The 25,882-nt window shown below is 44.5% G+C and overlaps 1 protein-coding gene across 1 annotated transcript in view; it reads left to right on the top strand.

Annotated features, from left to right (window-relative positions):
- Window positions 1-25,882, top strand: part of MRC2 (mannose receptor C type 2) — an 82,096-nt gene that overhangs the window by 179 nt on the left and 56,035 nt on the right. The window contains 3 exon segments of the mRNA XM_044296874.1: window positions 20,153-20,530; window positions 21,943-22,116; window positions 24,090-24,254. Coding sequence (XP_044152809.1) covers window positions 20,153-20,530; window positions 21,943-22,116; window positions 24,090-24,254 — 717 coding nt within the window.

Here is a 25,882-nt window from a genome sequence, read left to right as displayed (position 1 = left end):
GCCAACTGATCCTGGTAACTTCTAAATGCTCATGCTTGGAGGTTTAGGCTGGCTGTATGCACTAGGTTGGGAATGTGCTGTGCAGAGGGTTTGTGCGAAACCCTTTTTTATTTTCCATTTAACTCTGTGCCAGTATAGGAAGCAGAGGGAGCTGAGGTGGCTTAGCAGGGGGGAGATTAAAGAACTGGGTAAATGCAGAAGTGCACTGGACAGTTACTTCTTGCAATGGGGGAGGAGGTGTTGAAAAAACTTGGTGCTTGCACTGTGAAAATTAACGCTTTGAAGTTGCTCACTAGGACTTAGATAACCGGCTTGTAGAACTTCTGTACGTATTTAAACTTTCAGGAGCAACATTTGTCGTAGGACATTATATGTTGTAGACCTTGCTCGTATTCTGAGTTGGCCAAGTCATCGCTAGAGGCCTTCACTTGTTATGCTTAGGAGGCTCTGCTCACTCCACATCTGGTGTGAGAAATTCTTTCCTTTTCATCTTCTTTGTGACATCTCATTACAGCCAAAGGTTCTCTTTCTTGGAGAGTAAAGTTTAATTTGACTAGACCATTGTAAAAATGCTTTGCTAAAGTGTGTGCTGTAAAAGTCTGGCGAGACATCCTAAAACCTAATTTTCTAATTCTTCCTCCTCCTCTTTCTCTGCATACTTACAATGGATCTGGCCCTGGAGCATGGAGGGAGAATTATCATTATTATTATTTATTATTAAAGTGCCATTCATTCCATGGCGCTGTACATATGACAAGACGAGTTACAAACTGGTACAGAAGGAGAGAGGGCCCTGCCCGTGTGGGCTTACAATCTAATTTCTGAAAACTGCGACAATCCTTAAGGCTGGGTTCAGACCTGAGCGTTTTTTACAGCTCATTCCTACGCGCTGTAAAACGCTCAACAGGCAAGAACCAATGATTCCCTATCGCGCTGTAAAACGCCCGACGCCCCAAGAAGTACATGAGCTTCTTTGGGGCGTCTTGTCGCGCGTTCCCGTACATAGACTTCAGCGGGAACGCGTGACAATGGGCGTTCGCTTGTCTCTGTATGCGGGATTGCAAACGCCCGTACAATCGCGCATACAGAGAGTACGTTCAAGTACGCTCAGGTCTGAACCCAGCGTAAGATGTGGTAATGCTTTAAGATGCAATGGTCCAATGAGTACTAATGTAAAATGTCTTGCATGACTTGGCATGGCACATGCACCCAGTAATATTATTGAGATGTAATACAGCGCTGTACTGTACGTGTGCTCTCAATTATGCGGTGTAACCTTTTCTCCTATGTAATCTTTCAGGCAAAAAATGCAGAATATGTGGTGTACTATCTCCTAAAAACTATATTTTCAAGGGAGTATATAGCACCAAATGGATGCACCGTATAGCGGCACACTTACTGCCTATGGTTTTATAATACACTAGACATCAAGCCTGTTACAATAACGTGCGCTAGAACAGTAGTGCATAGACATTAGTAGGAACAGTGTATATTAAATGGCAAAGGGACGGCTGGCACTGACTAGTGGTACTGAGACTGCTGTCACTGACTGGTGGCTGAGACTGCTGTCACTGACTGGTGGCTGAGACTGCTGTCACTGACTGATGGCTGAGACAGCTGACACTAACTGGTGGCTGAGACTGCTGGCAGTGGCTGCTGTCTGTGGCTGAGAGAGTTGGGACTGTGCAGCTCTGACTGTGATGCACGGACAGTAATGACTGTGCTCCGACGTGGAGAGCACACCATAACCTGCGAGCAGCGGTGGTAATTGGCCGGCGCGCAGGTGTGGGCAGTGTGTGGAGCGCCGTGTGATGATTGATCGGCGCGCATGCGCAGTTAAAGGATGGTGTGGGCAGCACGGATGCCTGTGGGGCGTCGGTCATTGGGCAGCGCGCTGGTGCGGGCGTCGTGTGGAGGGCAGCGTGCTGGTGCGGTCGTCGTGTGGAGGGGAGCGTGCTGATGTGGGCGTCGTGTGGAGCACTGTGTGCTGATTGGTCGGCGCACCGCGCATGCACAGTTTAATTATTGGCACACACTCACGGACACAGAGCACGCACACAAGGCTTTTATTGTTATGGATGATGAGGGCTGGAGTGTAATATGTGTATAATGATAGGGGTTGGAGTATAATAGGTATATACAGTAATAATGGGGGGGTGTAATATGTATATAATGATGAGGGCTGTAGTGTAATGATGGGGGTTAGAGTGTAATATGTATACAATGATGGGGTTTGGAGTGTAATACGTGTGTAATGCTGTGATCAGTCTCCAGTATTGTACACCGATATAAGGTTGTCCGGTGAAGGATACGCTGCGGCAGGCGGCGGTTGCAGGGCTTGGATCCCGGGGTGTGAGGTGGCTGCAGAGGAAGCCTGAGGGGGAGAGGGGCATGGCAGAGCTGGGTACAGCAATGGGCCGGCGCGCAGTTGTGGGTGGTGCGGGTGCGTGTGGAGTGCCATGTCCTGATTGGTCGCCGTGCATGCCCAATGTAAAAATCGGCACGGACACAGCGCACACACACAGGGCTTTTATTATGTAGGGGATAGGCCAGCACTACAGAGCACATCCTCCCTCACCCTGGTGCTCAGGTAAAGTTTCCTGCCAGAGGTGTGCTGTGTGTCCACCATTGAGAAGAATAGGGGTGCCCTGGGTGAGGAGCCTCATAGAGAGGAGCCGGCACCAGGCGGAGGAGACGTCAGTGTGGTCCAGCGGGCACCTCGCTATTGTCAGCCCCAGAGCCTGTGTGCAGAGCGGACTGACAGTGATGATTTTTCCTTCCTTCCTCCCGGTGCCTCCTCCCTCCCGCAGCCGCTCCTGTAGTGTGTGCCGCCTCACTGATGCTCTCTCCGCCGCCACTGTCACCCAGCGCTGGGGACAAAGCATGGAGTCGCCCGTCTGCCCCGCTCCTTCTCAGCCACCCGTGTGTGTGGTGGGGCACCTGCAGAGCCCTGACCGTTCGGGGACAATGGAATAGACATTTTTGGCCATTGTTACAGGTATCATCATGGGCGCATATACAATTGGATGGGAAATTATTGGCACCTGGATATTCAAGACGCTGCGGCAGGCGGCGGTTACAGGGCCCGGATTGCGGGTTGTGAGGCGGCTGCAGAGGGGGAGGAGGAGGCACAGCGGAGCTGGGCACAGCAGCACTGGTGACACACACACAGACACAGCGCACTGACACTAAGCTTTTATTATATAGGATAGTTGTGGGAACTCTGTCGCTGTACAAGCTTCGCTATGTGCTTGGGATCTTTTAGTTATGATAAAACAGTTCCCTGTTACACAATAGCAATAACCCTTTAAAAGAGTTTTCCGAGATTTTAATACTGATGACCTATCCTTAGGCTGTGCTTGGTATCGCGCTTAGCCCCATTCACTTCAATGGAGCTGAGCTGTGCCTAGGCCACGTGGCAGATATGTCATCACTGGCCTAGGGAAAGCTGTGAGAAGGCCGCTCACAGGAGCGTCATTGCCTTCTCCAAACAGCTGATCGGCGGGGGTCCCAGGTGTCGGACCCCCAACTATCAGATACTATTGACCTATCCAGAGGATAGGTCATCAGTATTAAAATCGCAGAAAACCCCTTTAAATATTATCCGCTATGTCGATGTATTGAAGATTGGATGATATTAAGGTCAGATGCATCAGAACTTATGTAAAGAAGTAACCAATATTATTCCAGTGCAGCAACCTGATTGGTTGCAATTACTCCATTTTACTGGTACATTAGTTTTGATAACGTGTGGCATGTTATACACTATGTAGTGAAAAAAAGTCCTCAGTCTGGCCTTATTTTTGCAAAAAATCACATGAATAAGGTAGTATGAGAAAAACTGGGAAACTTTTCTTGGCGGATGAACTGCTTTGCCATCATTCATATCCCCTTGTGTATCAGTCACAATTTTTGAAACCTAAGTTTGAATGTACAAAAACCTTTTTCAGGTGTCAGAATATTCAAGCCGATTAGAAATGAAAAAAATATCTTTCTGGCGATTAAATGGCATCTGTCCATAGATTTCTACCTATAAACTGGCAGACCTGTTACATGTGCTCTTGGCAGCTGAAGGCATCTGTGTTGGTCCCATGTTAATATGTGTCCGCATTACTAAGAAAAATGATGTGTTAGTATATGCAAATGAGCCTCTACGAGCAATGGGGGCGTTGCCATTACACTTAGAGGCTGTACTCTCTCTGCAACTACCGCACCCTCTGCACTTTTATTGACTGAGCTAGGCGTGATGACATTTACACTGTCTGGCCCTGTCAATCAAAGTGGAAAGGGCTCGGCTGTTGCAGAGAAAGAGAAGCCTCTAGATATAACGGCAACACCCCTTTTCTCCTAGAGGCTCATTTGCATATTTTTCTGACATTAAAGGTTATATATCATTAGGACATCCTCTGTCATTAAGGCATATTTGGCATATGGACAGCATAGAGTCAGGGACCCCTCTCTATTAGGCTAAGTACACATCTGTGGTGGATGTTCGATTAGAAGCCAGAATCCATAATGGAAACCCGATAGACTTCATTATAGTCAGTGTGATTTGGTCATTCCAAAAGTTTAAAGGGGTTATACAAACCTGGAAAATCCACTCACCTGGTCCCCGACACCTGTGTCCTTCCGGATCCCTCCACAGCCGACACTGCATCTCCCCGGCGTGCAGATTATATCATCCATCGACTGGGGGAAGGGGATGCAGCCAATACCAGATCGTGCCCATCACCATTGCGGCCTGCTATTGGCTGCAACCACCCCATTAACGGATGTTGTGATCTGCACACCAGTGGAGATGCAGCATCGGATGTTGGCTTCAGCCCATGGACATATATTCTGATATTTTCCTTTAGAATTTGCTGGTATAATTAAGAATTAATTGTTGTATCAATCTGTCTTGGTCCAGATGCAGCAAAACATGATGCTGCCATCAATAGATTTTACAGATGAGATGAGGTTTTTATGCTGGAATGCAGTGTTTTCCTTTCTCCAGACATAACGCCTCTCATTTAAACCAAAAAGTTCTATTTTGGTCTCATCCGTCCACAAAACATTGTTCCAATAGTCTTCTGGCTTGTCCAGTTGACCTTTAGCAAACTGCAGACGGGGAGCAATGTTCTTTTTTGGAGAGCCGTGGCTTTCTCCTTGCAATCCTGCAATGCACACCCTTCTCGTTCAGTGTCCTCCTGATAGTGGACTCATAAACAATAACTATTAGGCGCCTTGCTCTTTGTTGGTTGACCACTCCTGGGGAGGGTGAAAATGGTCTTGAATTCCGTCCATTTGTACACAATCTGTCTGACTGTGGATTGGTGGAGTCCAAACTCTTTAGAGATGGTTTTGTAACCTTTTCTCATCTGATGATCATCAACAACTCTTCTTCTGAGGTCCTCAGACATCTCCTTTGTTTATGGCCTCATACACTTTCACAAACATGTGTTGTGATAGATTCCTGTTCTTTAAATAAAGCAGGTCACCCACTCACACCTGTCATCCCATTGATTGAAAACCCTTGACTCTAAAGTTATCTTCAAGTTATCTGCTAATCCTAAAGGTTCACGCAGAAGTGAAATTGGACCATTTTCCTAATAAATAAATGACCAAGTCTAGTATTTTTACTAATGTATTTGATTTGGTTATCATTATCTACTTCTTGGACTTGTGTGAAAATCTACTGTAATTTTAGGTCAAATTTATGCAGAAATATAGAAAATTCTGAAGGGTTCACAAACTTTAAAGCAGGTAGCATTTGTTTGTGGTCTATATTATAAACTTTGACTGCATTACCTCTCTCCAATCCAGACTCTCAGCAGTTTGGTGTGTCTATTTCTAGAGGCTTGCATCAGCTGTGATTTTTTTCTTCTGCACCACATGCCCCATCAACATCCGTCCCAATGTTCTGTTTTTATTGCATTACTTTAGTTCTGCACTAGTCCAGCTAGTTGTGATTGGGTTACATGTATGCATCGGCAGCCTGAGTGATAAAAAAGCAAGGATAGATACCATATAAAGCTCAATAGTAAAACAGCTGGAGTAAATGTCCTAGTAAAGTGACAAGCATTTATATGACTTTGACCGGAAGTTCTATGTATGAAAAATGTGAGCGGTCAAAATCTCTCGCTCTTCTATTCATTTTACATTAACACGTTATGACATAAGAATTTTCATATACATCTGTGAGGCCTGACATGCCTTTCTCATGAGCACGGCATGATTATTTCCTGAAAGGTTTCAGACATGACTGAATTTACATCTTTCCCCTCCTTAGGTCACATTTTCAGCCATTCTTTTGCATACCTCTCTTGACTTGTCTTCCAAAAGATAAATTAAAGGGGTCATGTATGTCGTGATTGATGTAAAAAATATGAAAATCTGACAATACCTTTCTAACAAAGCTAGAACCAGCCCTGTACCACACATGGGTCCATGGATTTACCCACTCACTGCTCCAATTGCTCTGCTAGATCTTCAGCCTTGCAGCTCAAGGGGGTGTGTCCCTCCTGCTGCAGCTCTCTCCTTGTAACTGCTACAGCTTCTAATAGAACATACGGCTAGTGGCCCCTTGAGAAAGAAGAGCGAAACGTGCGTCGGAGTGCGCTCCCAGCTGACCAGAGGTCCGATCACTTCACTGGCTGACTACCAAGGTATTCCAACATTTCTCCTTTGTTTAGCCGTTTGTTATTTATATATCCGCAGTAGGCTACCCTGATTGGCCCTATGGTGGATAATTATATATATGGCAGTTGATATGCTTGTTGGAGTAACCTTGGGGGCCATTTTTATCATTGCTCTTTCATTTATTTACGTATAGAGCATTGTAATTTGTGAGGATCTGGTACCTTGTGGTTCAGCCGGTAAGCCGTTTTGTTTGACTGGTCCCCTGATGCAAGCTATTCTCATATACAACCCGTGAATCTTCAGTACTTAACTACAACTCACATACTGCGACTGTGCCTGCTTGGCACTGTCAGACTGGCCCACCAGAGTACTAGAGGTACTCCGGTGGACCCAGGCTCTGAAACCATAGTGGACCCCAAAGGTTCAAGAGAAAAAAATATGATATGGGGTTTGGACCCTTAGAATAATTTCCTCTGGTCCAAGGAACCCCTGTCCAACATTGCTGCTTGGAGTTGTAGTTTAGCAACTGCTGAGTAGATACAGGTTTGAGACCCTTGTTCTTTAGCAAGAGCAGTTCCCCACTCTTGCGTACAGGGTGGACCTAACTAGGGGGTCCCACTCTTTGACATCCATATACCTTATAGGATATACGGACAGCGTTTGTCTTGGTGGGACAACCTTAAATGGGTTGTCAAAGTTTTTATTTAAACTCCACCCACCTAGTATTACCTGTGAAGAAATCTTTGCTTACTTGCTTGCCTCTACATTCCAGCTCTATGACTCCAGGGTTGTCTTCACTGGACTTCAGGTCCCCGTTTGTTACCTTTCTCACGGATAGGGTCACATGTGCTGCTGCGGCCAATGACTGGCCTCAGTATTGACATGCCCACCAACAGGATGTGATGCAGCAGTCATGTACCGCTAGGGGACATGTCCTCACTGAGGCCAGTCATTGGCTGCAGCGGCATAGATGACCATGTCCATGAGGATGCTGACAGATACAGACCAGAAGTCCAGTGACAACAGCCTGTGAGCCACAGGAAGCAGGTAGGTATAGATTTTTTCGCAGGTACCGCTCGATGAGGGTTAATTAAAAAAAAAAAAAAAGCATTCTGGACAACGCCTTTCCATGAATATGGCCTGTGTCTGTATGGCCTGTGTCATTGCCTGTGTCATTGCTAAATATTTATGACAAGGGTCAGCAACCTCTGTCACTCCAGCTGTGGTGAAACTACAGCTACCACCATGCTCCGTTCACTTCTATGGGAGTTCTAAGAACATCCAACGAAGTGTGCATGCTGAGAATCATAGTTTCGCCACAGCTGGGGTGCCTAATGTTGCTAGTCTGTGATCTAATGGTTTTGCTAGCTATTTGAGTTATTTTAATAAAAAATAAATTTATTTTCACTGTTTTGAACCACCTCCTTTGCAGTGCTGCTGCTCCTATCCTCTCCAATGTTTTAATGATTCCAGTGGTGACATGCCATGCCGTACACTGCCGAGGCCAATGATTGAAGGTGACCGTCCCGTGTGGTATACAGGCACATCATTGCAGAAGCCAAAAACATGATGTCATGGTTGCAGCATTGAAACAGTGCTGGTGGGGAAGAGGTTCAGGACAATGAGCATTTTCTTATATTTTTTTTAACTTTTGTTGCCTTAAAAAATTATCTTGGACAACCCCAATATGTTAAAGAAGATGGAGCTACTGAAGTCCCCCAGGCAAGTCATATATTACTACAGGAAGACAGTCACAATTGCAAGGGCAAAGGTATCCGGAGGTTTATTGTACAAACTACAACAATTCTCATTGTTCAGCTAATTGTGTTGTGGTTCTCCTGTCAACGGGATGATCAAAGGGTTGTGTCAATCTCCTCCAGTTGTTTACCCTATAGCTCAGGATGTGTTGTGTAGGTGTAGGCTATTTATACTGAATTCTCAATGCAGGGAACACTTTTGTAATGATGATAACCATTTGTGCTGTAGGGAACATTTATTTGAGTAGAGGATATGATTGTGAATTGAGGTATAACCAAGCATCAATGTACTGCGACAAATCAATTCTTAAAATTCTTAATAATACATATTTTTTTTTTACTATTTTGGAATTGCACCATACAAATACAGAGAGGAATACTGTATTTTCACAGTAGCTCGCCTATAGACGACTTGGAATGCGTCAGAGCTTTCTCTCAGAGGTAGTCATCGGGAAATACTCTGACATATTAATGCACAGGGCCCTAATAATTAGCTGGTCTAGGGCAGTGAAGGGCCTAATGGCAATATATCTGGTTTTCTATGAAAGTAAAGGGGTTTATTTCAGGATTTCTGGTGGTCTAGGGAAGTGAAGGGTTCAATTTCCTGTGGTCTAGGGCATGGAGGGATTATTTTAGATCCCTGGTCGAGGGCAGTGAAGGAGGTTTTTAATATCTGGGGGCCCAGTGGTTACTCACCTCCAGCATTATCCAGGCTGTAGCAGTGCAGGGAAGGAAGTTGTCTAATTTTATGGCTGCACAGTATCTCCTTCTACTCTGTGATAGGGAAGAGTGATTTAGAAGCGCTCTGCATGATTATTAAGGTGGAAGCTCAGGGAGTCAGCCATGCTTCTACTAAGCTTAAAGGGACTCTTGTATAAAGAATTTTTGTAGGTTCCAGCAACTAGGCCTCCACCAGTCAGAATTTTGATGTGTATGTCTCCTTCCGGAAAATATTAAAACTATAGAGCCCCTTTAAACCATAAATCGACTAAAGTAAAATCGCCTTATATCATAAGAGTTATGCATTTCAAAAACATTTATAGATTTCTAACTGGAGCAAATACTCATTGAAAAAATAAAAAAAATATCACACCTAGATAGAAATGTCAAAAACTCGGTATGCAGGTATGTCTCAGGCAAATATGTAAATGATTACAAGTGTGGTCTAATAGACACTGGGTCTTGCTACAAGAGGGTGTAAAAGTGCTTCCTCCGCTGTCCTGTGAAAAGCTCTCCTAGGCTACTTTTTGGTAGTGTACTTCTTGGTGAGAGATCATTAACTGCTATAGATGCCTTTACAATGCACTCAAAGACATTTTTCCAAGTTGACTGACTTTGAGAGAGGGTGCATCATTGGACTGAGAGAAGCAGGGTGGTTGTTTCGTAGAATTTCCCATGATCTAGGTAATTCGACCTAGGTGTTAGGAGGTGTTGGGAGCACCAGTTACCTGGGAACAGGGTCTGGACACCCCAGACACACCGCCAGTACAGAGGATCATTTGATCCACCGACAAGTACGAGCAACTCCCACAGTTTCATTGTCCACCAGAAACAGATGGTATCTAAGTTTTGTGTCACAACGCCCATTACGTGTCCTACCGTTGACAGCCAGCCACCATCACCTTTGTTTGAATTGGTGTTGTGAACAATAAACTTCATCTGCTATGGACTGGAACCATATAGATAAATCCAGGTTCTGTTTGGGATCCAATGATCGCTGGTTTCGAATATGGAGTCCTCGTAGTAAGTGCTTCAATCCTGCCTTTGCTGGGGTGACACACTGCCCCAACTGCTAGTGTGATCATCTGGGGAGCCATCGCATACAGGCTCGGACTGGCCAACAGGGGTACAGGTGAATCCCCCGGTGGGCCCCTAGTCTCCCACCCCCTGCACAAGTGGCACATAACACATTAGATTTACTGCACTACATACATATATTTAATGTACAGCACCTCCACCAGCCTATGTTAATATAAAAACTTGTTAAATTATTTATTATATTCGAATCTATCCGTACAGTGGGCCCCAAAATAAATTTTACTGGTGGGCCCTACATGCCCCAGTCCGACACTAATCGCATATGACAGTCGGTCACCACTAGTAGTGATACGAGGAACACTAAGGTCTAACTGCAACATCTGCGGGCAAATGTGCTGCAGGGTACCATACAGAACCTGTTTGATTTCATGAATCCAGGCTAGAGGCAGCCCCACAGGGTACTAGAGCCTCCTTTTCAATTGTACAGTTTTCCCCAATAAATGTAGTCTCTTCGCTCTGATATTGTAATCTCTTACATATATCATTATTACAATCATAACCATAAGGTTTAATTCAATTCCAAAAGCTCCTTCTTAGTGCATTATATATTTTTTGTCAATAAGTGTACATTTTTGCACAATTTAAGGATCCATGTTCATGTTAAATCTGCATGCACAGATCCTATACAGCACACCTAGTTCCTACGTGGCCATATTACGGATCTGTAACAGTGTGTGGGCCCTACATTTTTAAGAGCACTCCAGACAGTAGTTCTGCACCTTTAAGGGCCCTTGGTGGTCTGGATTGGTTCATTAGTTCACATGGAAAGTGAGTATAGTGAATTCCTGAAGTCGTCTTCTGAACACATGGTCTTCACTAAATCAGTAACGGTTATTCCTGTTCCTTGTAAAGAACAAAAGAAGCATATTTTGACTTAATTTTTCTTTTTAATTTTATTTGGCTCTTGTAGTCTTTTTATGTGGAATTAATCTGCAATACGTCTGTTTTTAGGCAAATTCTGGCACTGAAAAGGTTAACTGTTGAAATGATTTAACAGGCTGCCCTCATGTTCAGCAACACATCGGGCTCTTGACCTCATTCTGTCTCCTCCCTCCCACCCCACCAAACACAGCCAAGGTTTTTACAAGCTCCCCAGTGGGTCAGCTCTGTGGTCACTTGTGATATAATAGGATCTGTGTTCTTCACTTCTTGTGGAGATGGGTGTGACTTTGTCCAAGGGACAGACTTTTTAAATCCTTCAATCTTTCTTACAGACACATAGGAGAAGGAGGTAGTATATTTATTAACCCCACTAGCGTCCGATGTGTATTCTTCCTAAAAGTTCTAGGCTTCATTGCAGTCTCACATGGATCCTTAAGGCACTGAACTTTTTTTTTTTTACTTTTGATATGTTATGGAGATATATCAAAGGGTTTGGGGGTCTTAGTGCTAAGACCCCTTAGAGAACTCTCTCTCCTCACTGCAGGAGATGGGTTCAACAGAAAGTCTATGTGCCCATCTCAATTCTGTCTACTGCAGTTCTCTCTCCTCCTTCTACGGATTGGCAGAGGTCTCAGCACTCAGACCCCCACCATCAAAACATATGTTTTTATGACATATCAAAAGTTTTTGGAAAATTCAGTAACCCTTTAAATTTTGTTTTGGCAGAAATCCTTAAAATGACTCTGAACAGATGCCCTCTGCCTCTAGACTGTTACAGCAGTGCCTAATGCAAGTGATAAGTGTTCCTCAACTACAAGTATTACACCACAGTATATCACTGATACAGTAGTATAAGGGGCCCGTTAACTCTGAATGGGCGTTTCCATGATTAGAAATTATGGCCAATGGCTAGTATATGCCATCACATTGAAGGGTCCGACTTTGAAGATCCCATCTGATTATCAGTATGAAGAGGCACAAAATTAGATATGTGTCCACTCCTTTCAGGTACGCAGTGGATTATCTCCCACGAATCTACAGCAAAATGTGCCAATACAATATTATCACCGAGGTAAGCCACTTTTGACCAGACATTTCTCCTGCTGCCAACATTGTAGGGGAAATGTAGCATGAGTTGGCAACTACTTGAATGACAAATTGGGTCTGCCCATTGTAAAGGCCCTTTATAAAGAACTCTTCTTCTTTCTGATTCACAGAAGGTATTTTTTGTATGCAAAGCCTCCAATGATGCCCATATGCTTTAAAAGGACCTATGGAAAAAGATTTTCTTCAAGTGACAAGCCCGGATCGGTCAGCCATAATAATTTGCCCTATATCAGGGCAGCACATTACATCTACAGCTCCATAATCCTAATAGTTTTGTGCCATTTGTCTGGTTGGAGATCGGTCTGTAGCTGTAATGTGCTTTGTTTGAATTGTTAGTCACCATGAGCTGCTTCTTGTCAGGCACTCAATTTGTGGGTAAATTTGTAGGCTTTTCCTGCATATAGAGTAGTGCTTCCTTCAGCAGCGGCGCAGGTACACAGTTACAATGGTGACATTGTTGGATGGGGAGAAGATATGGTGAATGTTTGGAAAAACCCCGGTAACTTTTGTAAACCTGGTGCCACTGGTCCTTTTAACATATCATATTTTTGCCTGGATTTATTGCTTTTAGGGACTGGTCATAGATCATAGGGAGCGTCTTACTTTTCACACTGTTCTACAGGTACTTCCAACTAATTTTTGAGTTTTCCTCACAAGCCAAATTTCTTTAAATACTTGTAATTGACTCTAGTGATGGGCAACAGAATCAAAATTAATTGTTCCCCCTTCACTGTTTAGTGCACTCACACTGTCTTTGCAGTCTGCGTTGGCGACATACTTTAGAAGGAACTTCTGACATATGGCACATGTTGAAAAAAAATTCAACATGGTATTCCCTAAAGTTGAAAAAAGTTATATCAACATATTCCAGCCCAATGGATGACAAAAGGACACCCGCATTAAGGAAAGCACTTGAGAAGCGATAATGGTTATATTTGACTTCTACCTAGTAGCACTGGGAGTATATTATTGCAAATGTTACAAAATGTCTTGATTTTTAACTTACTATGTCAAGGCTGACCTCCAAAGAAATGCAGATTTTGGGTTTATAGATTATTTATTGGTTAGCACTGGCTTTATTGGTTGCAGGGCAACATCTGCATACAGTTTGGATGTTCTGCCTGTGTTAACGTGGGTTTCCATCGAGACTCAAAAACAAAACAAAAAAAAAAAAAACACCCTGACAGTTGTATATGCTTGAGAGGGAAATTCAAATGTGAATCCCATTGGGAACTGGGATTTATGTGAGGGATGAGTCTCTGCACAGTGCGGAGGAATATTTTGGTGCTCTATAGAATTTAGGTTTGTTAGCTTCAATGTTTGGCTGTTTCACATGGCTGTGTATGGTCCACGTGACGGCCAAATTGTGTGAGCCGTACTCACTGCATCATGGTGATGTATGATGCTGTGAGTTCCATCCCAACAGGGGGTCTACTGGCCGTCACACAGATGGCATTTCACAGGCTGCACTTGGCCATGTACAAACAGCGTAAGGCTACATTCACACATCAGTGGAAACAGCTGTCACACGTCCGTTTTAAGAACAATGGCAGTCTATAGGGTTATTCACACGGCTGATTTTTTTTGAAAGCCAGTGAATTATGGATGTCAAAAAATAGAACATTTTGTTTGTTTTCACGGACCGAAAGCCCCTATACATTGGAAGGGGAACATTTTTAACATCCATTTCTCAGAAAGGCATTAGTGAAAAAAAACATCCATTAAAAACAGACTATTTGTAGCTAATATGAGTATGCGGGCATCGGTTTTCTTTCTGACGAGTCTCTGCATATTTGCCGGGTTGCGGGCGAATCTCCGCCGGTCCCCAATAATAATTAATGGGGTTGGATGGGGACTTACAAGCTTCCAGCAATGCTTGAATAGGTCCAGAATACGGAAGGTGCGGAACGGAGGCACTGAAGTGCTGTGGAGTGCTTCCGTGGTTTTCTGTCCATGTCTTCGAATCGCAAAAAAAAAATAGAACATGTTCTATTTTTTTGCGGTGCAGACATATCACAGACCCATTCAAGTTGAATGGGTCTGTATCCATCGGCACAAGCCACATGGATGGTGCCCGTGCATTGGGGACCGCAATTTTAGGTTCCCAATGCACGTAACGGGCGGCACAAGTTCGTGTGCATAAGCCCTTAGGGTGGTATTAGGCTACTTTCACACTAGCGTTCGATCAGATCCGTTCTGAACGGATCCGCTCATATTAATGCAGACGGTGGCTCCGTTCAGAACGGATCCGCTCATATTAATGCAGACGGTGGCTCCGTTCAGAACGGATCCGATCATATTAATGCAGACGGAGGCTCCGTTCAGAACGGATCTGTCTGCATTATAACTTAGAAAAATTTTCTAAGTGTGAAAGTAGCCTGAGCGGATCCGTTCAGACTTTACATTGAAAGTCAACGGGGGACGGATCCGCTTGAAGATTGAGCCATATGGTGTCATCTTCAAGCGGATCCGTCCCCATTGACTTACATTGTAAGTCGGAACGGATCCGCTCGCCTCCACACGGCCAGGCGGACACCCTAACGCTGCTTGCAGAGTTCAGGTGTCCGCTCACAGAGCGGAGCGGAGGCTGAGCGCTGGCAGGCGAATGCATTCTCAGTGGATCCGCCTCCATGAGAATGCATTAGGGCCAGGCGGCTGCGTTCAGGGCCGCTCGTGAGCCCCTTCAAACGGAGCTCACGAGCGGACACCTGAACGCAGGTGTGAAAGGAGCCTTACACTGCTTGATCTTCAGGCAGTGCGAGCGCCAATGGATTAGAACACTCATTTGCAGAGGTCTGATTACACAGGTCAATGCAAACTGAATGTGGGTAAAATGATTGCTGCTGCCGTCCTGCCTCCCTCATTCTCTTCAATTCATTATCGCAGCATATCCCTGATTACAGCTGATGATCGATCGTTTGCTCGTTGATTGGCTGCTCGATTATACGATCCAATAATCAGGTCCAAGTGCTCCTATGAACGCTTGTTCACGATACATGGCCTGAAATTGTGCAGTGTAATAGAACTTTATTCATTGCGTAATTTTCAAATCTGCACATAATCGCTTTGACCCGTGTGGAGGGTTCAGCCCTTCTGCAGGTCATCTAGGAATTAGCACTGAACATCATTTCCTGAGTCTGTATTTTTTTCCTTTCTGCTGCAGTAAATCTCGTTTTGGTTTCCTGTCATGTTTAAAATTAAAGCCTACCCGTATAGTGGAAGAAATAGAATATGAAAATATAGGTGACAACAAGCGTGTCCGGATTAGGTCCAGATGAGTTGCGTCTGCGATCAGGGAAAATCGTGCGAGTAGGTATGCAATTGCAGTCAGTTTTGACTGCGATTGCGTTCCGATGTTCAGTTTTTATCGCGCGGGTGCAATGCGTTTTGCACGCGCATGATTAAAAACTGACTGTGGTACCCAGACCCGAACCCGGACTTTTTCACTAAAGTTCAGGTTTGGGTTAGGTGTTCTGTATATTTTATTATTTTCCCTTATAACATGGCTATAAGGGAAATTAATAGCATTCTGAATACAGAATTATTACTAAAATGTGGCTTTAGGGGTTAAAAAAATAAATAAAAATAACTCACCTCATCCTGTTGTTCGCGCAGCCGGCATCATCTTCTTTCAGGACCTGCAAAAGGACCTTTTAATGACTTAATCGCGCTCACCACGCGGTGAGCACTTTGACGTCAGCGCAGGTCCTGCTGAATGAAGAAGGAAGTCTTCTATCTTCATTCAGCAGGACCTGCGCTGATGTCACTGCGCTCACTACGTGGTGAGCGCGATTACGTCATCAAAGGTCCTTTGGCAGGTCCTGAAAGAAGAAGATGCCGGCTGTGTGAACAACAGGATGAGGTGAATTAATTTTTTTTTTTTTTTTACCCCTAAAGCCACATTTTACTAAGCATTCTGTATTAGGAATGCTATCATTTTCCCTTATAACCATGTTATAAGGGAAAATAATACAGTAAATAGACTTTTATCAATTGTCTTACGTCATCTCCTCCCCATTCTTGCACAACCCCTTTAATAAAGTGATATATGGCATTAACCCCATTATTGTTTTAATGCAGGAGCTGAAAACCTGCCATGGTCTTAGGCCTCATGCACACAATTGTTGGGTGTTTTGCTGTCCGCAAAACACGGATACTGGCCGCGTGCATTCCACGTTTGGCTGAATGGAACAGCTGGCCCCCAATAGGACAGTCCTATCCTTATTCATAATGCGGACAATAATAGGACAGGTTCTATTTTTTGGGGATTGGCCATGTGGACATATGGACACGGAATGCACACGGAGTCATCATTTCCGTTTTTTGGGGCCCCATTGGAGTGAATACTGTCTGCAAAAAAAACTGAACGGACACAGAAAAAAATACAGTTGTGTGCATGAGCCCTTATCCTGCTGACACAGGTATATGACTTGTTAGGATATGTTCACACAGTGGATTTTGACACTGTCAAAGGAACATCTCCTTTTTTTGGTGTGGTCACAGCTTTTATCCGCAAACGAGTTTTTAGCCTCTAAATGTAAATGAGTTTCCATTCACTAACAGCAAGCAGAAAACTACTGAGAGAACATAATACCATCAATAAGCTTTATTTACATGACATAAGAAAACACCTTAAGCATTCATATGATCCCATCTTGTTTCCCGAGTTCCTCTAGTAAAGGTAGATTACATATGGCCAGCTGCATCCTGACCTGAGCCGAGTCATCCTCTTTGCATTATCATTTTGACCATAGGCATGTGCAAACATAAAGATTTACTGGAAACAAGTAATTACTGAGCTGCGCCCACATAAACCTCTTGTTTTCTGTGCAAATAAACTGTTTTGAACACAATCAGTGCACTATAGGAAATACTGGGTGAGGGCTCATGCACACAACGTATTTATTTTTCGTTTCTGTGCAGGTTTTTTTTTTTGCGGCCTGTATGCGGATCCTTTCATTTTAATGAGTCCACCTAAAAAACAAAATATACCACGTATCCATTCCGCTTCCGCATGTCTATTCTGCAAAAAAATAAAAACATGTCCTATTATTGTCCGTATTGCGAACAAGAATGGGACTGTTCTTTTATGGGCTGGACGTTCCGTTGCGCAAAAGGCGGAATGCACAAAGCCGGTGTCCGTGTGTTGCGGATCCGCAGTTTGCAGACCACAAAACAGGCAGCGGTCGTGTGCATAAGGCCTAATTCCTATTATCTAGAGCAGGGGAACATTAACCTTTTCTGAGTGGGGGCCACATTATCAGACTGAAGGAAAACCAAAGGCCGAAAATAAGTTGAAGGGGTATTAACGACTGAAATACTGTATTTATGGCGTATTGTAGCTGGGCTCCAGAACGGTTAGTGCAGCCCCTTGGGCTCCTTACCAGGCTCATTTACATATATATAAAATCATTTTTTACACTCAATAAAACCACTCAGAGATATGGGACAGGTATATTGCGGACATGCTAGCGGCAATCTAGCCGTGCATGTCCACATCTCTGTAGGGTAAAAAGAGGTGACAGAATCCCTTTAAGAGCTGATGATGTTGATTGAAGAGGTTGAATGCTTTTTCCCCAGAAACAGCGCCGCTCTTCTCCATAGGCCTTATCTGGTATTGCAGCTGAACTAAATTCTTTTTGTAAATTACATTCAAGAAAATTTGGGATGAGCTGCAATCAGACGCAACCAATGGACAAAAGTGGTGCAGTTTCTCAGTTAAAAAAAATAGAATTTTTTCTAGTTTTGCATTATCCCTTATATATGAGCATTCTTTGTTCCTGTCTAAAGCTGCGTTCAGAATGATGTTAGCTTCTTGAAAGCAGTGCATCTTGGGAGTTCAGATGACGATTAGGTCATATACCTAAAAAATCCACAAAAAAAGCCATACAGGCTTAGTACCTAACTTGATAAAATATAACTTTTAATTGTATACAGTATGTTTATTACTCAATTGTGAGCAAATCAAAAAGGTATTAAAAATAAACTGTTCCCTGTGTTAAATGTCTAATATCTTTGTGTTTAGTTGCTAATGGCAAGGATGTGCACTCTCCCTAATAAATCACATAGGTGCTGCTAGGGCCCCTTTCACACGGGCGGGTATTCCGCGTGGGTGTAATGTGTGACGTGAGTGCATAGCACCCGCACTGAATCCGCACCCATTCACTTCAATGGGGCTGTGTACATGAGCGTTGTTTTTCATGCAGCACTTGTGCGTTGCGTGAAAATCTCAGCAGGTTCTATATTCTGTGTTCTTCACGCAACGCAGGCCCCATAGAAATGAATGGGGCTGCGTGAAAATTGCATTGCATCCGCAAATAAGTGCGGATGCAGTGCTATTTTCATGCATGCTTGCTAGGAAATTATATTAGAAAAATAGGGATGAGCAACCCCGGACCCCATTAAAGTCAATTCACTGTATTATTTTCCCTTCTAACATGGTTATAAGGGAAAATAACAGCATTCTTAAAACAGAATGCTAACTAAAATGTCCATTGAGGGGTTAAAAAAATTAAAAAATAAACTCACCTCATCCACTTGATCCCACAGCCGGTATCGTCTTCTCTCTTCTTCTTGCAGGACCTGCAAAAGGACCTTTGATGACGTCATCGCGCTCATCACATGGTGAGCGCGGTGACGTCAGCGCAGGTCGTGCTGAATAAAGATAGAAGGACCTTCTATCTTCATTCAGCAGGACCTGTGCTGACATCACCGCGCTCAGCACGTGGTGAGCGCAATGACGTCACCACAGGTCCTGCAGGAAGAAGAAAGAAGACGATACCGGCTGCGCGATCAAGTAGATGAGGTGAGTTTATTTTTTAACCCCTCAATGGACATTTTAGTTAGCATTCTGTTTTAAGAATGCTGTTATTTTCCCTTATAACCATGTTAGAAGGGAAAATAATACAGTGAATTGACTTTAATGGGGTCCAGGGTTGCTCATCCCTATTTTTCTAACATAATTTCCTAGCAAGCATGCATGAAAATAGCACTGTATCCGCACTTGCTTGCGGATGCAATGCGATTTTCACGCAGCCCCATTCATTTCTATGTGGCATGCGTTGCGTGAAAAATGCAGACTGTAGAACCTGCTGCGATTTTCATGCAACGCACAAGTGCTGCGTGAAAATCAACGCTCATGTACACAGCCCCATTGAATTGAATCATGCATTGCAACCCGCGCGGAATGCTCGCCCGTGTGAAAGGGGCCTAAGACTGCCCCAGATCCACATCCGTGTTGTGTCAGTTTTTCACTGAAGACTAATAGGAGATTCTTTGGAAATTAATTTTCAGCTGAGCAACTTCCGTGAATTACGAATGACACACGGATGTTAATAACGGACACACGGACCAACCATGGATCCTTCATGGACATCTTCACGAATAAAACACGTACGCTTTTTTTCATGGACGTGACACTGACATGGAGATGTGAACGAGGCCTCACTTTCTGTCAGGGTTTCTGCCATTTTAGCTGACCTTAAAGGGGCTGTCTCACTTCAGCAAGTGGCATTTATCATGTATTTGTCCATGTTGCCTCCTTTGCTGGCTGGATTCATTTTTCCATCATATTATACACTGCTCGTTTCCATGGTTATGACCACCCTGCAATCCAGCATCAGTGGTCGTGCTTGCACACTATAGGAAAAAATGTCGGCCTCTCTGGTGACCGTGGGAGTGCACATAGACTGGTGCTTTTTCCTATAGTGTGCAAGCACGGCCACCTCTGTTGGATTGCAGGGTGGTCGTAACCATGGAAACGAGCAGTGTGTAATGTGATGGAAAAATGAATCCAGCCAGCAAAGGAGGCAATATGGATAAAAACAATACATTAGTAACTGCCTTGTATTAACTTTCTCTACATAATAAATTCTATTTGCTGAAGCGAGACAACCCCTTTAACCCTACGTCTACATTGGGATATACTTGCTGCCACTTTGTGATTTCTTGCTTCTTCTTTTGCCTAGACCCATTTCTTATATACAGCTCTGAGGCTGAAGGATGCCTGGAGGTTGAGGACTCTGTGGTTCGTGTCACCCGGCCGTGTAACACCAGCTCACCCATGCAGCAATGGCTCTGGGTTTCAAAAAGGAGGCTCTTCAATATCGGCCACTTGCAGTGCCTAATATCTGTTACCAACGACTCATCGAATACACTCTCTACCTACCAATGTGATGAGAACCTTTTCTTTATTGGGAGATGTGAATCCTTTCTAGAAGTCTTCAATGCTGCTCTACTACCGCAGACCTCTAATGCCACCGGCTTACTTCTGCCACCAGCTAAAACGAAAAACCAGTGGCTGATCTTTGGAACTAACAAAAGCATCTGTTCTGCCACGTTCCAAGGTAAGGATTTTGCCATGGATATAATAGTTTAACCGCCAATTAATTTTTTACATACCATAAATGATCAGTGCTGAAAGATACCTTTGCAATGACACTTTAAAGGGGGTTTCCAAGCTATTTTAACTGATGAACTATCCTCTGGATAGGTCACCAGTATCTAATTGTGGTGGTCCGACTCACGGGACCCCACCAATCAGCTGTTTAGGAAAGCATCGCAGTAGTGCAGCTTTGCCTAGGCATCGGTAAAAAAGTCTTTTTTAAAGGGGTTTTTCCAGGACTTAGATACTGATGGTCTATCCTCAGGATAGGTTATCAAAATCAGATTGGTAGGGGTATTATGACACCCTGCACCTCCACCAATCAGCTGGTTCAGACAACCACTGGAAACTACACACTGTGGGGAGCTGGAAGCAAACACCTCCGTGCACTGTCTAGTGGCCATGCTGCGGTACTGCAGCTCACCTCCCATTCAAGTGAATGGAAGCTGAGCCACAGCACGCGGACGGTATGGAGCCTTCTGCTTCCACTTTGTACACTGCAGCTGCCCAAAACAGCTGATCGGTGGGTGTGCCAGGGGTCACATCCCCACTGATCGGATCCTGAGGATAGGTCATCAATATCGGCAGCACGGCTAACCCTTTAAGATTGTGTTCACATATGCGTTGGATACGTCAGGCATTGTTGGTGTCCGTCTTGGGGTGAATCCAGCATTGCTGCTTTCATTTTTCTGTTTTCCTATAGCCTCAGAGGGGAATTCACTGTTTTACCAGGCGCAAGGGGGGGAATTGATCAAACTGGTGTAAAGGAAAATCTTAGTTCCCCATAGCAGCCAATCAGATTTCACCTTTCATTTTCCAAGGGAGCTCTAAAAAATGAAAGGTGGAATTACACTAGTTTGATAAATGACCCATATGTGTTTTCAATGTCCCTTTAATTCAGATTTTTAAACATCTTGCAGATGGTCATCTTACATTCATGTGGGCAGCGCATCGACCAGTCTTCGCCTTCATGTTTTTCTTATAGCCTTACGCCTCTTGCACACAAAAGATTTTCTTCCCGTTTACGTTCCGTTTTTTGCGTTCCATATACGGACCGTATACGAAACCATTAATTTAAATGGATCCACAAAAAAAGTAAGGTACTCCGTATGCCTTCCGTTTCCATATTTCCGTTTTTCCTTTCCATTCAAAGATAGAACATGTCCTATTATTGTCTGCATAAAGGACAAGGATAGTACTGTTCTATCAGGGGGCCAGTTGTTCCGTTCCGCAAAAAATGGAATGCATACGGACGTCATCCGTATTTTTTGCGGATCCGTTTTTTTGCAGACTGCAAAATACTGAAAAAGCCAAACGGTTATGTGCAAGAGGCCTTACTGATCCAAGGATTAAATCTTCTGTTTGCCTACACAGATATTTACACTATTCAAGGAAATGCCAATGGTCGCCCCTGCGCCATCCCTTTTAAGTACGACAATCAATGGTTCTATAGCTGCACCAGCACAGGTCGGGAAGATGGACACCTCTGGTGTGCGACCACTGTTGACTATGGCAAAGATGAAAAGTGGGGTTTCTGTCCTGTAAAAAGTAAGTTTGAGTGTGTTTTATTTCAGAGGAATATGGGGACAAGGTATTAAGGGAGTTGCGCCAGTTTTCTTATTGTAAAAAAGCCATGATTGCACAAAATGTTGTAACATTGTCAGCCATTCTCATCACTTGTCAACAAAAGCAGGAGGGGCTTAGTTCTAAGGGGTGGGGTCACAGTCAGTCCATCAGATTAACTGAAGTTTTCGCCAGGACCTGTCGCGTGACACGTCTTTGTAGCTGTACACAGTCCGCTCTCCTCATATTTATGAGCACCCGGCTCTCCCTGCCATTGACTGCTATAAGAAGAAAGATGTCCATAAGGCCATAGTCACACGATCATGGGACGGCCATGCCTGTTTTACGCAAAACATGGGCACCAGCTATGTGCACTCCACATTGCGGTGGGGCCCATTGACTTTAATGGGTCCACAATCTGCAGTCGAAGATAGGAGGCTCGGACCCAGAAGCACACGGAAATACACAGAAAGGTTTCCATGTGCATGCCTTCACGCTGCAAAAGATAGAACATGTCCTATGGGTCAATGGCTCTGCTCCGTGATGCGGAATGCACACAGCTGATGCCCGTGTTTTGTGGATCCGCGGTTTGCAGTCCCCAAATCAGGCATGGCTGTCCCACGGTTATGTTAATTTGATGTATATTGATGAAATATTGCACAGGTGTGCCTTAGACTGTCCACAATAAAAGGCCACTCTGAAATGTGCACAGTTTTGCCTTACTGGGGGGTCAGAAAACCAGTCAGTATCTAGTGTGGCCACCATTTGCCTCATGAAGTGCAACACATCTCCGTCGCATAGAGTTGATCAGGTTGTTGATTGTGGCCTGTGGAATCTTGGTCCACTCCTCTTCAATAGCTGTGCGAAGTTGCAGAATATTGGCAGGAACTGGAACACACTGTCGTATACGCCGATCCAGAGCATCCCAAACAGGCTTAATGGGTGACATATCCGGTGAGTATGCTGGCCATGCAAGAACTGGGATGTTTTCAGCTTCCAGGAATTGTGTACAGATCCTTGCAATATGGGGCCGTGCATTATCATGCTGCAACATGAGGTGATGGTCATGGATGAATGGCACAACAATGGGCCTCAGGATATCGTCACGGTATCTCTGTGCATTCAAAATGCCATCAATAAAATGCACCTGTGTTCATTGTCCATAACATATGCTTGCCCATACCATAATCCCACCGCCACCATGGGCCACTCGATCCACAACGTTGACGTCAGCATACCGCTCACCAACACGATGCCTGCCATCTGCCCTGAACAGTGAAAACCGGGACTCCATTGAATGTGAGCATTTGCCCACTCAAGTCGGTTACGACAACGAATTGCAGTCAGCTCCAGACCCTGATGAGGACGACGAGCATGCAGATGAGCTTCCCTGAGAAGGTTTCTGACAGTTTGTGCAGAAATTCTTTGGTTATGCAAACTGATTGTTGTTTCAGCTGTCCGGGTGGCTGGTCTCAGATGATCATGGAGGTGAACATCCTGGATGTGGAGGTCCTGGGCTGGTGTGGTTACACGTGCTCTGCTGTTGTGAGGCCGATTGGATGTACTGCCAAATTCTCTAAAACACCTTTGGAGACGGCTTATTGGTAGAGAAATGAACATTCACTGCATGGGCAACAGCTCTGGTAGACATTCCTGCAGTCAGCATGCCAATTGCACGCTCCCTCAAACGTTGCAACATCTGTGGCATTCTGCTGTGTGATCAAACTGCACATTTCAGAGTGTCCTTTTATTGTGGGCAGTCTAAGGCACCCCTGTGCAATATTCATACATTTATCTGCTGGAATGTGCAGATCTTCTACTCAATACCACTGTTTGTTCAGATGTTTTTGATGGGCTTATTATTTTGACTTCCTCCTAAGATGCAATATAACTGAGCATTGGTTTCTCAGACTGATAGAGACTAATAATTGTGCTCTTTTATTTTGTATGCCTTTCAGGCCCTGACTGTGAAACATTCTGGGACAAAGATCCACTAACTAACAGCTGCTACCAGTTTAATTTCCAGTCCACACTGTCATGGGCAGAAGCTTGGACCAGTTGCTTGCAGCAAGATGCCAATCTTCTCAGTATCAATGAAATACATGAGCAGACATACATTAATGGTGGGTTGGTTTGTGAATATTAGGTTGCCTGTAGACAGTATATTGAGTTATGTTACGGTACATGAGGACATAGATATTTTGGCTAGAGGCAATTTGTAGCACAGTTTTAGGCCGAATGCACACGGCCGTGTTCCGCGGCCGAGAACGGTCCGTGGTATGCCGGGCTGGATTCCTGTTCAGAGCAGGAGCGCACGGCGTCATTGGTTGCTATGATGCCGCGCGCTTCATGCCGCCGCTGGACTACAGTAATACACTCGTATAGTGTATTACTGTAGTCCAGCGGCGGCATGAAGCGCACGGCGTCATAGCAACCAATGACGCCGTGCGCTCCTGCTCTGAACAGGAATCCAGCCCGGCATACCACGGACTGCTCTCGGCCGCGGAATGCGGTCGTGCGCATTCGGCCTTAGGCCTCATGCACACGACCGTGCCGTTTTTTGCGGTCCGCAAACCGCGGATCCGCAATAAAACGGAAGGAGCCTGTGTTGCCTTCCGCAATTTGCGGAACGGAACGGGCGTCGGCAATATAAATGCCTATTCTTGTCCACAAAGCGCGGACAAGAATAGGACATGTTATATTTTTTTTGCTGGGCCGCAGAACGGAGCCACGGATGCGGACAGCACACGAGCCGCCAAAACGGTGGCTTGGATGTGGACCCAAACAACGGTCGTGTGCATGAGGCCTTAGGCTGCATTTATATGTGTGCCTTGGTTTTCAGTTATATCAGATCCATCATGGTCCATGATGGCATGGTCCTCACTAGACTATCTGTTCTGGGTTCCTTCAGAAGCTGTAGGTTATTGAAGCTGTAGGTTATGTATCAAATGCTATACTAACTGACTTCAAATGCGTTAAAGGGGTTTTCTAGTGAATAAAATCATTACCTCATCGACCCCGCACAGCTGCCGTTCAAACGCTACTTCATTCCCCATTGCTGTCCACTTTTTTGATTTGGATAACCGCTGTCACTGATTGGCTGAGTGGGCAGCCCAAGCTATTTCCTGTATACCAAGCCAAGAGCAGGTAGTGGAGAGCTGCAGGACCGCAGCAGTGTCAGAACAGCAGTGGCGGGGAAAAGATGAGGTGTGTAATGATTATTTGTCATTTTAGCCCAAGTATTTTCTAAAAAAAACTCTTTAATTTCACTAAAGCTTAAAGGGGTTATCCGTGTATACATTTTTCCCTTTTTCCTGTGCTTCACCTACCAGGATTTGCAACTTACTAATACACTTTCACTACTTTTTCGGTCTCGCTTTGGAGATAGGGAGAGTGGCCACATGACTGTGTCCTCTTTGGAGACTGGATTTTCTGTGATGTCACAACCAGGCCTCCCATGATGCTCTCTGTCAGAATCACCCAGCCAAATGGTCGTGATTAGCGTTGAGGGAATAGAAGTCCACAAAGTGAAATTGTGCCACTATTGTCATTTGGCCTCATCTGGTATTGAAGCTCACAAACCATTTTTGAATAGTAATGTGATGCGATACCAGACATGGAAAAATTGAGCTCTGTTTCTATTGTAAAAATGATATGCGCGCAATAATATGTCCTAACATTAATCTGCCTATATGGAGTGCACTATGATTGCTGATATGTAAGTCAATCAGTCTTGTGTCTATGTTTTTCC

Source organism: Bufo gargarizans, chromosome 6 (assembly GCF_014858855.1).
Source record: "Bufo gargarizans isolate SCDJY-AF-19 chromosome 6, ASM1485885v1, whole genome shotgun sequence".
NCBI lineage: Eukaryota > Metazoa > Chordata > Amphibia > Anura > Bufonidae > Bufo > Bufo gargarizans.
The sequence above is the reverse complement of the archived record's forward strand: the minus strand, read 5'-3'. Positions and strand labels throughout refer to the sequence as shown.